We start from the raw sequence: 11,941 nt of genomic DNA, 5'->3' as shown, positions 1-11,941 counted from the left end.
AACATGCATTTTTCCATAACAGGTGTCACCACCGAGAGCCACCAGCTGTATAAACCCTTCCTGCAGCAGCTGTCTTCGTGCATCTTCCTGTGGGACCCAGAGGACACAGCCCGGTTGCTCAAAGCTACGAAGAGGATGCTTGAGGCGCAGGGGATGACCTTCTCGTCCGACGCCGGAGTGTGGAGGCACGTCAGCCGCAAGAACATGGCTCTCCATTGCCGTCGCCGCACGCGTGGAGCGGCGGAGACGGAGCGGCTGATCGGTGACCTCCTGGAAACCTTCGGCGGTGCCAGCGGACGAGACACCATGGGGATTTCCCTGCTGGACCAAGACCGCATCCAGAAGATCTGGAAGGAGCAGCGGCGCCACCTCCAGTGCATCCAGGACCCGCCGGGCGTGGAGCTGTACACTGAGACCGGCAGGATGACCAAGGGGGGGATCAGCCTGCCGGTGTACCGTTGTGCACGAGGCTCCACGTCCCTGGAGTCGTTCCACCTGCATCTCAACCGCTTCATTCCAGGTAGACCACACGTTTCACTGTCACGTCAATCTTTCACTGTCATTGACTCGCTGTCGTTCACATTGTGTGCACTGAATAAACTGCTAAACAGATCTGTGTTCCTCCGCAGGAGAAAGTGCCAATCCCTGGCACTTCCAGGCATTTCTCCTGGAGGGGTTGACGCGGTGGAACACAGACAGGGCGGCGTCCGTGGCACAGGAGGGACGGCCGCTGCTCCGCTCCTACAATGGCCCCCTGCAGCACTCTCTTGATCAGCTCAGCCAAAGGGTGCTTGGCGTGAGTGTGGTCAAGGATTACACCAAGCCCAGGGAGTACACTGGTAAGAACACTCAAGCCACCGCGCTTACACGTGTCCACACTGAATGATACTTGTACCTGACTGACTGTTGTTGTACTTCAGGGGAACTCATCGGCATCGAGTACCTGTACTCCCAGACGGGCAGAGTGCTGCAGGACGTCAGCTTGGACCCTGACATTCCGGACGCGGGGGGGGACGTTCCCCATCTCGTCGAGGATGACGAGCTCGCCGACGGCCAGGAGGTGGATGACCTCACCCTCCACGTGCCTGGCGAGTTCCTAGATCCTCTGACGGACCCGCGGTCAGGGCGACCGGCTGACGCACCCGCGCCCGAGCCATCCAGTCCGACCGGTGCCCCCGAGCCCGCACCCCACTCCTCCGGCCGGTCCTCGCCAGAGCCTCAGCAGGCTGCTGAGGTAAGCACGACTGTAGTGCATCCCGCATCACCAAAAACGGCGCTTGCTCTGTTCTATCCAACTGACTTATTTCTTTCTCCATTTTTCCGTGTGTCTGCAGGACTACAGAGGACCAGATGACCAGCCAGGGTACCTGGCCGTGGTCCAGTTGGCCACGGCCTTGGTGGGGTTGCGTCACGACCCGGCCTTGTCCGAGGGGAGGGTAGATGAGCTTATCAGGCTCTACGAGGCCCTGTCACCGTACGACAGGGCCCGAGTAGTTTACCCTCCCCGCTACAGGGACAGGCCAGCTCAGGGGCGCTTCATGGCAGCGAAGCCAAGCCGCACCAGTATACCTGGTGTGGAAAGCTTGAGGCGGTAAGGCTACACTTCCATCATACATATCCCTGATGTACACACCAGCTGCTCTATGTAATGTTGCCCATTATCTTGCTCATATCTGTCATTGTTTTTGTCCATTGTCCACAGCTGCCTGGTCGGAGAGACCTCTGGACCTGCCAGCAGTCCCAGCGCAAGCCGGCTGGTAGAGGCAGTATGCGCCCAGCTCTGCCGCTTGATCCCCTCGGGCAGCCGTGCACACGGTGCCCGGAGGTCGCGGTGGGAGAGCATACTGCTTCGGTACCAGCACATCCGGGACCTTGTGCTGGGCCACCAGAGGCTGATGGCTCGGGCGCCCATTCAGCTCTTTGAGCTGAATGCCAGGACCCTCTCGCTGTGGTATGTTTGATGCTTTTGATGGTATTGATGAATTGCATGCTCTTAAAATTGTACATGTAACTAAAATACTATGTTGAAATCCGTTCTCAGGTTCACCAGGACGCAGCGGGAGAAGGAGAGGACTGTGCTCACTTCAGGCGTTGCAGCAGAGGGACGACCACCGGCGGCGGCAGCGGGCTCGGCGACGGGCCCAACAGCAGCGGCGGATCGTCCTCCGGCAGCAGCAACAGGCCAGGCGACGACAGCAGCGCCAAGGGTGGTGGGACCTCCGGCAGCAGCACCGGCTGTGGCAGCACCGGTGCCTGTTTTGCCAGCGCCAGTGCGCCCACTGGCGCCTTTACCGCCTGCCCCCTCAGCTGTTGTCCTGGCCATACCACCAGCTGCTGCGGCTGCAACAGGACCTTTTTCGATGACACAGCCTCTCTTTCTGGACCTCTCACTGCCCCAGCAGAGCGTAAGGGTGCTCCCCATACCTACGCTCCCTCGGACAACGCCAGCTCCACACATCCTCCCTCTGCCTCTGGCCGCCGCACATCACGCCGGCCCTCTGCCTGCACTGCAGCTGCTGCCAGGACAGCAAGGACAACAAGCAGTGCAGGCAGCACCTCCTGCTCCCCCTCCTCAGCCTCGCTCTGTGTACAAAACTGAGTGGCTGAGGAGGAAGAGGGCTGAGCAGAGGGCAGCAGCAGGAGCAGGAGCAGTCGTTGCTGCCCGGGCCGGCATGCCACAAGAACAAAAGTGCAGGACATGCGGCCAGCCAAAGCGGAGGGAGACTGGACACACCCGCTACGGCAATGTACATTTTTGCTCTGCCGCCGCAGCGGGTAAGAGTGTGGAGGAGTGGCTGAGGGAGATGAAGGACAAGGAAAAGGGTCGAGCCCCGGACTGATTTTGCATTCTCGCTGGGGCAGGTGTATATAGTTGTTTGTGTTTTTTTTGTTTGTTTATTTTTAAAGACATTGACTTTACCCTCCACATGGACCGGGACCTTGCCGCGGTGTGGAGGCTTCTTACAAACACCGGTCCACACCTGTCACAATTTTTCTACAGCACAGTGACACTATGCTTGAAAAAACATTGTGTATCCCATTCACACCTGTATAACATTGCCATGCCTTTGTACTATACTGATTCTTTGCACTGACAAGTTTTATAGGCCTATACTGTGTGTCTTCATCACATGGCTTAAGAAAAAGAAAAGATAACATTGTCTGTCCCATTCACACCTGTATAACACATTGTCATGCATTTGTGCTGTTATGATTTTATGCGCTGACAAGTTATATAGGTCTTTTGGACATGTGGGTATGTTGAACAATGTGGTCATTGTCTTTGGAGTTACGTTGCACTGGCTTTGTTGCCGCCGCGTTGGTACTTCACACTGTATGCTGCTGCGTTATGTATCCATGCATGTCTGTAATGAGCCCTTATATTATATCAATGCCACTGTTCTGCATCAATACCACTGTCTGCATCAATACCACTGTTCTCAATACCACTGTCTGCATCAATACCACTGTCTGCATCAATACCACTGTCTGCATCAATACCACTGTCTGCATCAATACCACTGTTCTCAATACCACTGTCTGCATCAATACCACTGTTCTCAATACCACTGTCTGCATCAATACCACTGTCTGCATCAATACCACTGTTCTCAATACCACTGTCTGCATCAATACCACTGTCTGCATCAATACCACTGTTCTCAATACCACTGTCTGCATCAATACCACTGTCTGCATCAATACCACTGTTCTCAATACCACTGTCTGCATCAATACCACTGTTCTCAATACCACTGTTCTCAATACCACTGTTCTGCATCAATACCACTGTCTGCATCAATACCACTGTCTGCATCAATACCACTGTTCTCAATACCACTGTCTGCATCAATACCACTGTTCTCAATACCACTGTTCTGCATCAATACCACTGTCTGCATCAATACCACTGTTCTCAATACCACTGTTCTCAATACCACTGTTCTGCATCAATACCACTGTCTGCATCAATACCACTGTTCTCAATACCACTGTCTGCATCAATACCACTGTTCTCAATACCACTGTCTGCATCAATACCACTGTCTGCATCAATACCACTGTTCTCAATACCACTGTCTGCATCAATACCACTGTCTGCATCAATACCACTGTTCTGCATCAATACCACTGTCTGCATCAATACCACTGTTCTCAATACCACTGTTCTCAATACCACTGTTCTGCATCAATACCACTGTCTGCATCAATACCACTGTTCTCAATACCACTGTCTGCATCAATACCACTGTTCTCAATACCACTGTCTGCATCAATACCACTGTCTGCATCAATACCACTGTTCTCAATACCACTGTCTGCATCAATACCACTGTCTGCATCAATACCACTGTTCTGCATCAATACCACTGTTCTGCATCAATACCACTGTTCTCAATACCACTGTTTTATTGTATTGTATTGTATTTTGAAATAAATAATCTATTTCACACTGTAGTCTACTGCTGCTGCTGTTTGGTGTTTTCTGCATCTATACAATCATCATCAACTGATATGTTATTGATAAATTTTATTTAAATATCAAAAAAATATTTCAATATACATACATACATACATACATACATACATACATATATATATATATATATATATATATATATATATATATATATATATATATAATGTGCAGAAAAAGGTGAAACAATATAAATACAATATGTTCAACAACAAATTTTAATATCTATCCAGAAAAGGGTGAAACAATATAAAAAGGTTAGACAATGTGAATACAATATATTATTTAACATACATGTTAATGTCTATGCAGAAAAAGGTGAAACAATATAAATACAATATAATGTTTAACACAAATATAATGTTTAACACAACAGATTTTAATATCTATGCAGAAAAAGGTTAAACAAATAATACACGTCATGTTACCTTAACGTATACACATGAAATAGGCATGATATATGTAAAAAAATAATGTTTGATATTTGTGCTTCGGGCGGGATTCGATCCTACGTTTTGATGGTCTCGTTTGTACCTCGTTTGTGCGACTGGGCATGCGCGAAGGCGCTAATGCGCCTGCGCACAAACAGAGAAAAATGATGGGGAAGCTTTGCGCAGGGGCCATGCTAATCTTCTCTGTATCGATCCAATTTTAGTATATGTGCTGCCTTAGCAAGCACGAGGCCAACTGTCCCGCTCAAGGAATATGTACCCCTCGGGTTCCAGCGAGCCATCACCAAGGTGGTAGGGCAAGCGAGCCAACTACTGAAAGAATGGGTTGGGTAGACTTATCTATGGTACCAAACTACAAGCTCTGAATGCGCCGTGTCCTCCAGGTTTTCGAGAAATAAATGAGTTGGCGGAAAGCAGAAAACCGGATAATGCGGACAACCTTGACAACATTGAAGGGAAAAGATATCGCCTATGGGGTCAAACCCTGTTCCCTGTCGGCATCTGCTGAGAAAGGGAGTGGACACACTATGCTAGAAAACTGAGAGTGCCCTATAGACATTGGAGATGCACCAGTTCTTGACACAAGAGATCAAGAATGAAACTAAATAGTGGTAGAAAGGTATGAATCAATTCCAGTGAAGGAGGCTTGATCACAGCTGCCAAAAATATGGAGCGCTTCACGGATTTGCGTGTCATCCTTTCGCAGGGGCCATGCTAATCTTCTCTGTATCGATCCAATTTTAGTATATGTGCTGCCTTAGCAAGCACGAGGCCAACTGTCCCGCTCAAGGAATATGTACCCCTCGGGTTCCAGCGAGCCATCACCAAGGTGGTAGGGCAAGCGAGCCATCTACTGAAAGAATGGGTTGGGTAGACTTATCTATGGTATCAAACTACAAGCTCTGAATGGGCTGTGTCCTCCAGGTTTTCGAGAAAGAAATGAGTTGGCGGAAAGCAGAAAACCGGATAATGCGGACAACCTTGACAACATTGAAGGGAAAAGATATCGCCTATGGGGTCAAACCCTGTTCCCTGTCGGCATCTGCTGAGAAAGGGAGTGGACACACTTTGCTGGAAAACTGAGAGTGCCCTATAGACATTGGAGATGCACCAGTTCTTGACACAAGAGATCAAGAATGAAAATACGTTGTGGCAAGAAGGTATGAATCAATTCCAGTGAAGGAGGCTTGATCACAGCTGCCAAAAATATGGAGCGCTTCACGGATTTGCGTGTCATCCTTTCGCAGGGGCCATGCTAATCTTCTCTGTATCGATCCAATTTTAGTATATGTGCTGCCTTAGCAAGCACGAGGCCAACTGTCCCGCTCAAGGAATATGTACCCCTCGGGTTCCAGCGAGCCATCTACTGAAAGAATGGGTTGGGTAGACTTATCTATGGTATCAAACTACAAGCTCTGAATGGGCTGTGTCCTCCAGGTTTTCGAGAAAGAAATGAGTTGGCGGAAAGCAGAAAACCGGATAATGCGGACAACCTTGACAACATTGAAGGGAAAAGATATCGCCTATGGGGTCAAACCCTGTTCCCTGTCGGCATCTGCTGAGAAAGGGAGTGGACACACTTTGCTGGAAAACTGAGAGTGCCCTATAGACATTGGAGATGCACCAGTTCTTGACACAAGAGATCAAGAATGAAAATACGTTGTGGCAAGAAGGTATGAATCCATTCCAGTGAAGGAGGCTTGATCACAGCTGCCAAAAATATGGAGCGCTTCACGGATTTGCGTGTCATCCTTTCGCAGGGGCCATGCTAATCTTCTCTGTATCGATCCAATTTTAGTATATGTGCTGCCTTAGCAAGCACGAGGCCAACTGTCTCGCTCAAGGAATATGTACCCCTCGGGTTCCAGCGAGCCATCACCAAGGTGGTAGGGCAAGCGAGCCATCTACTGAAAGAATGGGTTGGGTAGACTTATCTATGGTATCAAACTACAAGCTCTGAATGCGCCGTGTCCTTCAGGTTTTCGAGAAATAAATGAGTTGGCGGAAAGCAGAAAACCGGATAATGCGGACAACCTTGACAACATTGAAGGGAAAAGATATCGCCTATGGGGTCAAACCCTGTTCCCTGTCGGCATCTGCTGAGAAAGGGAGTGGACACACTATGCTAGAAAACTGAGAGTGCCCTATAGACATTGGAGATGCACCAGTTCTTGACACAAGAGATCAAGAATGAAACTAAATAGTGGTAGAAAGGTATGAATCAATTCCAGTGAAGGAGGCTTGATCACAGCTGCCAAAAATATGGAGCGCTTCACGGATTTGCGTGTCATCCTAGCGGTGCCTGGGAACCGTTCGTCTGTCTGCTTCGACCAATCACGTCTCTGCATGTCCATCTTTCACATTTTTTGGACAGCCCATCAGATCGCAGCATTTCCATTTTCTCCATTTTACGACAGCCAATCACCGTGGCCCCTTTCCATCATTGCCGGATCATGCGCAGTAAGTCCACCTCCTATAAATCATATTTTTCACTTTTTTCATTAGTTATTTTGGTAAAAGCCACGCAAAGTCCGACATATTTTTGTGAGTTATTTTTGAAAAAGCCGCGTGAAGTGTAAGTCCATGATTACTAGTTAATTAACTAGCTTTAATTCATAGTTTTTTAAATAAACTTTTACATTGTTTTATTTAAGAAGGTGACATCGAGGTAAGATTTTAAGTTTACATTGTGTTAGGTAACGTTAAGAGACGTCGACGTTGTTGCTTTGTTTAGTCTCCTAACTATCTTAGCTAAGAATGAATGAATGAATGACAGAGAGAAATTAATGGGTTTAACTTACATTGTTATAATTGGTATTACGTGGGTGCAACACCTGATATTGTGTTTGAATTAATGAGTTTTGTGTTGTGTTCAGGTGTTGCACCTGGTGTTTACCAACTGATAATAATCTTAATATGATTGTACTAAATTACTTTTATATCTGCTACTACTATGTATCAATAAACACTGAGGTACTATGCATTAATATATTATACACTGAGGTACTGTGTATTCATATATAATACAGCCTACTATCTAATGCCATCTACATACAGGACTATTATAGTAGTGAGTTAAAACAACCCACAATGTGCTGAAGAGTTACAAATTTAAAGTGAATAGTTAGAATTGTATTTACTCTAGTAATGGAAGAAGATGGCATCCAAAGCAAAAAGCACAGGGCTATAAGCTTTTATGGTTTTATAAGGTTAAACCTTCATAAGGTTTTCTGTTTTAGGGGTCTGGTCTTCTGAGGCAGGAAACAGGCCGTCACCCTGCCAGTGAAAGTGGCATGACCTGTATCTGAAGGTAAATTTAGATAAAGTGTTGTGTACAATCATAAAACATAAAGCTATGTCATATTGAAAGGGGTCACATATGATTCACTGCCAAACAATATTACAGTTTGAAAAATGTCCCGTGCATTTTAGGGGACAAATGCCTTTGTTTAGAGGGACACAGACATATATTTGTGGATTTCATATACAAAGGTATAGCCTCAATACTGTCCTAAAATTATGTAGTGTTGATGTTGTTGTCTCTATTATTAAATTTAATTTTCTTTTCCTTTAACCTGTAGCCTTCCAGGTCAGTGTCCTTTTTCAATGACACCTGGTCCCTTATCTACATCATCTGCTGCTACACCAGGGAAGATGGCAACACCTGGGTAGATGGCAACACCTGCTCTCACCTCTCACCACAACTTTTACTATGGCATCAGTAAGTAATGAGTATTTACTGATACTGATATTTACATTTTTAGCATATTCAAATATATGCAGTGTAATAATAATAATAATAACAATAAATGTAATAATAATATATTATTATTATTATTATTATTATTACATTTAACAGTTTTCCAATGAGGACACCACTGCACCCTCCGCCCCAACAGCTGTGCCCACCAGCCTAGCTTCTGCTCCTCCGTACTTTCTGATCGTCCTAGCCTCTCTTCCCACTGCTACAACTACAAGTCCCTCTGGGACACCTGCCATGGCTCCAGCAGCACCACAGCAAGAACTGGTAGGTCCTTTGTGACATGTAAACAGTGTGAAAGATGTAATATTTTTCTGCCTGTGATATTGTTGTTATTTTATTTTTATATATGAAGAGTTCATATATAAAGAACTCTTTATGAAGAGTTGCATCGATGCAAAAGCCTCTAGGTGCCATTTGAAATTTTCTTCTAGAATGACAATTTTTATCAAGCTTGTATATTTAAGTTCAGTGATTTCACTTAAATGGCAATGATAATTACCTATTAATTGTTATTTAAGTGAAATTGCTGAACTTAAATATACAAGTTTGATAAAAATCATCATTAAAGAAGAAAATTTCAAATGGCATTTAGAGGTTTTTGCATCTGAACTCTTCATATGCATATATTTAACAGGCTGAGGATGAGCGCAGTATCCCAGGGATGGACAGAGTGGACAGCCTGGCAGAGTACTTGGTGGGACTGAGGAATGAAACTGGACAAACACTTAACTCCCAGCAGGCCAGTACCATCATCCCCCTGCCCAGTGGCCAGACTGTTGTCGTGGCCACAGCCAGTATTATGGGTACATATACTTTCCCCAAAATGCTGGTATTTCACTTCACCAGTGGATGGAGGAGATGCGGAGGAAGAGGGCAGATAAGAAATAAACTGTTCAATATTCATCCCATATAGGTCTGGTCTGGCATTTCAAAAATAATTAACATAACAGAAAAAACACTGTATATTACAGTTTTTTGGTGTGAGCCTGATTTTGTCTTTTATATATTTTTGTTACCAGTTGACCAGAATCTTCTTCCTTTATTTCTTTTTTTATTTGGTTTATTTATTTATTTTATATTTGTATTTTATATTTAATTGTTCAATTCTTTTTTATATGTGCCATGCTTACTGTGTGTGTGAGAGAAAGAGATAATTAAGATGAATATTTTGCAATAAATGTTTAATATATTAAAACAGCAATCCTTTATTTATTGCCAACATTCACTCAGAGAAGACAATTACATTGTTGCAGTTCTTTCAATTCTATTTTATTTCATTTTAAATTAGATTGTATTAATGAATTGGGTATTTTCTCAAGCAAATATGTAAATTACATACATACAAATAACACATATGAATACAGTAATAACTTTTTATCATTAATCATTCTGCGAGCCTGAGTCAAAACACTTTTGCAAAAATCCACCTTAACTATTTATTATTATTATTATTATTATTATTATAGACCTACATCTAATATAGTAAATTTGAAGGAACTCCATATTCATATGGGTAATAAATAAATATAAACATGTATCCATACAATGAGAAATAAGTTTTTATAAAATAAGTGTTAAGGCATAAAAGCACATGACATTTATACATTTATGTTCATTCATTAAGAAACGATTAGAAAAGATATTGGGTGATTTTAAACTTGTCAGAGGTGGGATTCGAACCGACGTCGTTCACGTCAGTGATTTATCAATGAAACATATAAAAAGGCAATTTTCTAAAAAATATGAATAGCAATCTACCAAAAATCAAACAGACGGGTCAAAGGTGGATTTACCTTTTCCCTTTCCTTTCATTTTTTTCTCTTTTTTCCTTCTCTTTTCTCTCTTTTTCCTTTTCCCTCTTCTTCCCCTTCTTCCCCTTCTTTTTCCCTCTTCCCTTCCTCAAACAGACTATTGTTCCCCAGCTTTTTCGCAGGGGCCATGCTAATCTTCTCTGTATCGATCCAATTTTAGTATATGTGCTGCCTTAGCAAGCACGAGGCCAACTGTCCCGCTCAAGGAATATGTACCCCTCGGGTTCCAGCGAGCCATCACCAAGGTGGTAGGGCAAGCGAGCCATCTACTGAAAGAATGGGTTGGGTAGACTTATCTATGGTATCAAACTACAAGCTCTGAATGGGCTGTGTCCTCCAGGTTTTCGAGAAAGAAATGAGTTGGCGGAAAGCAGAAAACCGGATAATGCGGACAACCTTGACAACATTGAAGGGAAAAGATATCGCCTATGGGGTCAAACCCTGTTCCCTGTCGGCATCTGCTGAGAAATGGAGTGGACACACTTTGCTGGAAAACTGAGAGTGCCCTATAGACATTGGAGATGCACCAGTTCTTGACACAAGAGATCAAGAATGAAAATACGTTGTGGCAAGAAGGTATGAATCAATTCCAGTGAAGGAGGCTTGATCACAGCTGCCAAAAATATGGAGCGCTTCACGGATTTGCGTGTCATCCTTTCGCAGGGGCCATGCTAATCTTCTCTGTATCGATCCAATTTTAGTATATGTGCTGCCTTAGCAAGCACGAGGCCAACTGTCTCGCTCAAGGAATATGTACCCCTCGGGTTCCAGCGAGCCATCACCAAGGTGGTAGGGCAAGCGAGCCATCTACTGAAAGAATGGGTTGGGTAGACTTATCTATGGTACCAAACTACAAGGTCTGAATGCGCCGTGTCCTCCAGGTTTTCGAGAAAGAAATGAGTTGGCGGAAAGCAGAAAACCGGATAATGCGGACAACCTTGACAACATTGAAGGGAAAAGATATCGCCTATGGGGTCAAACCCTGTTCCCTGTCGGCATCTGCTGAGAAAGGGAGTGGACACACTTTGCTGGAAAACTGAGAGTGCCCTATAGACATTGGAGATGCACCAGTTCTTGACACAAGAGATCAAGAATGAAAATACGTTGTGGCAAGAATGTATGAATCAATTCCAGTGAAGGAGGCTTGATCACAGCTGCCAAAAATATGGAGCGCTTCACGGATTTGCGTGTCATCCTTTCGCAGGGGCCATGCTAATCTTCTCTGTATCGATCCAATTTTAGTATATGTGCTGCCTTAGCAAGCACGAGGCCAACTGTCCCACTCAAGGAATATGTACCCCTCGGGTTCCAGCGAGCCATCACCAAGGTGGTAGGGCAAGCGAGCCATCTACTGAAAGAATGGATTGGGTAGACTTATCTATGGTATCAAACTACAAGCTCTGAATGGGCTGTGTCCTCCAGGTTTTCGAGAAAGAAA

At 44.9% G+C, this 11,941-nt stretch overlaps 1 protein-coding gene, 5 non-coding genes and 2 pseudogenes across 6 annotated transcripts; 1 reads left to right on the top strand and 7 right to left on the bottom strand.

Moving 5' to 3' along the window:
* The first annotated feature begins 47 nt into the window (after nt 1-47).
* LOC148995568 (uncharacterized) lies at nt 48-2,875 on the top strand. Its single transcript, XM_089127925.1, has 6 exons — nt 48-520; nt 630-839; nt 921-1,234; nt 1,335-1,591; nt 1,703-1,951; nt 2,042-2,875. The coding sequence occupies exons 1-6, from the start codon at nt 136-138 to the stop codon at nt 2,838-2,840; spliced, it is 2,214 nt and encodes a 737-aa protein (XP_088984051.1). The 5' UTR covers nt 48-135; the 3' UTR covers nt 2,841-2,875.
* Nucleotides 2,876-5,058: 2,183 nt separating this feature from the next.
* LOC148995567 (U6 spliceosomal RNA) lies at nt 5,059-5,156 on the bottom strand (annotated as a pseudogene).
* A 434-nt stretch (nt 5,157-5,590) lies between these two features.
* LOC148995566 (U6 spliceosomal RNA) lies at nt 5,591-5,697 on the bottom strand. Its single transcript, XR_016163434.1, has one exon. It is a non-coding gene; the product is annotated as a U6 spliceosomal RNA (small nuclear RNA).
* Nucleotides 5,698-6,131: 434 nt separating this feature from the next.
* LOC148995565 (U6 spliceosomal RNA) lies at nt 6,132-6,238 on the bottom strand. The gene has a single exon (XR_016163323.1). It is a non-coding gene; the product is annotated as a U6 spliceosomal RNA (small nuclear RNA).
* A 406-nt stretch (nt 6,239-6,644) lies between these two features.
* LOC148995564 (U6 spliceosomal RNA) lies at nt 6,645-6,751 on the bottom strand. Its single transcript, XR_016163212.1, has one exon. It is a non-coding gene; the product is annotated as a U6 spliceosomal RNA (small nuclear RNA).
* Nucleotides 6,752-10,591: 3,840 nt separating this feature from the next.
* Nucleotides 10,592-10,687, bottom strand: LOC148995563 (U6 spliceosomal RNA; annotated as a pseudogene).
* Nucleotides 10,688-11,121: 434 nt separating this feature from the next.
* On the bottom strand, nt 11,122-11,228 carry LOC148995562 (U6 spliceosomal RNA). The gene has a single exon (XR_016163102.1). It is a non-coding gene; the product is annotated as a U6 spliceosomal RNA (small nuclear RNA).
* Nucleotides 11,229-11,662: 434 nt separating this feature from the next.
* LOC148995561 (U6 spliceosomal RNA) lies at nt 11,663-11,769 on the bottom strand. Its single transcript, XR_016162991.1, has one exon. It is a non-coding gene; the product is annotated as a U6 spliceosomal RNA (small nuclear RNA).
* Between the last annotated feature and the right edge of the window lie 172 nt (nt 11,770-11,941).

Source organism: Pimephales promelas, chromosome 3, assembly GCF_988280905.1.
Source record: "Pimephales promelas chromosome 3, fPimPro1.hap1.1, whole genome shotgun sequence".
NCBI classification, from domain to species: Eukaryota; Metazoa; Chordata; class Actinopteri; order Cypriniformes; family Leuciscidae; genus Pimephales; species Pimephales promelas.
This window is presented reverse-complemented; position numbering and strand designations above follow the sequence as displayed.

What these genes read in the sequence shown, in the direction of transcription:
- LOC148995568 (XM_089127925.1), top strand. Translation starts at nt 136, where the DNA reads ATGCTTGAGGCGCAGGGGATGACCTTCTCGTCCGACGCCGGAGTGTGG. An exon ending in CAAGCCCAGGGAGTACACTG is followed by an intron (nt 840 to 920) that starts GTAAGAACACTC and finishes GTTGTACTTCAG; the next exon opens with GGGAACTCATCGGCATCGAG. An exon ending in GGTGTGGAAAGCTTGAGGCG is followed by an intron (nt 1,592 to 1,702) that starts GTAAGGCTACAC and finishes CATTGTCCACAG; the next exon opens with CTGCCTGGTCGGAGAGACCT.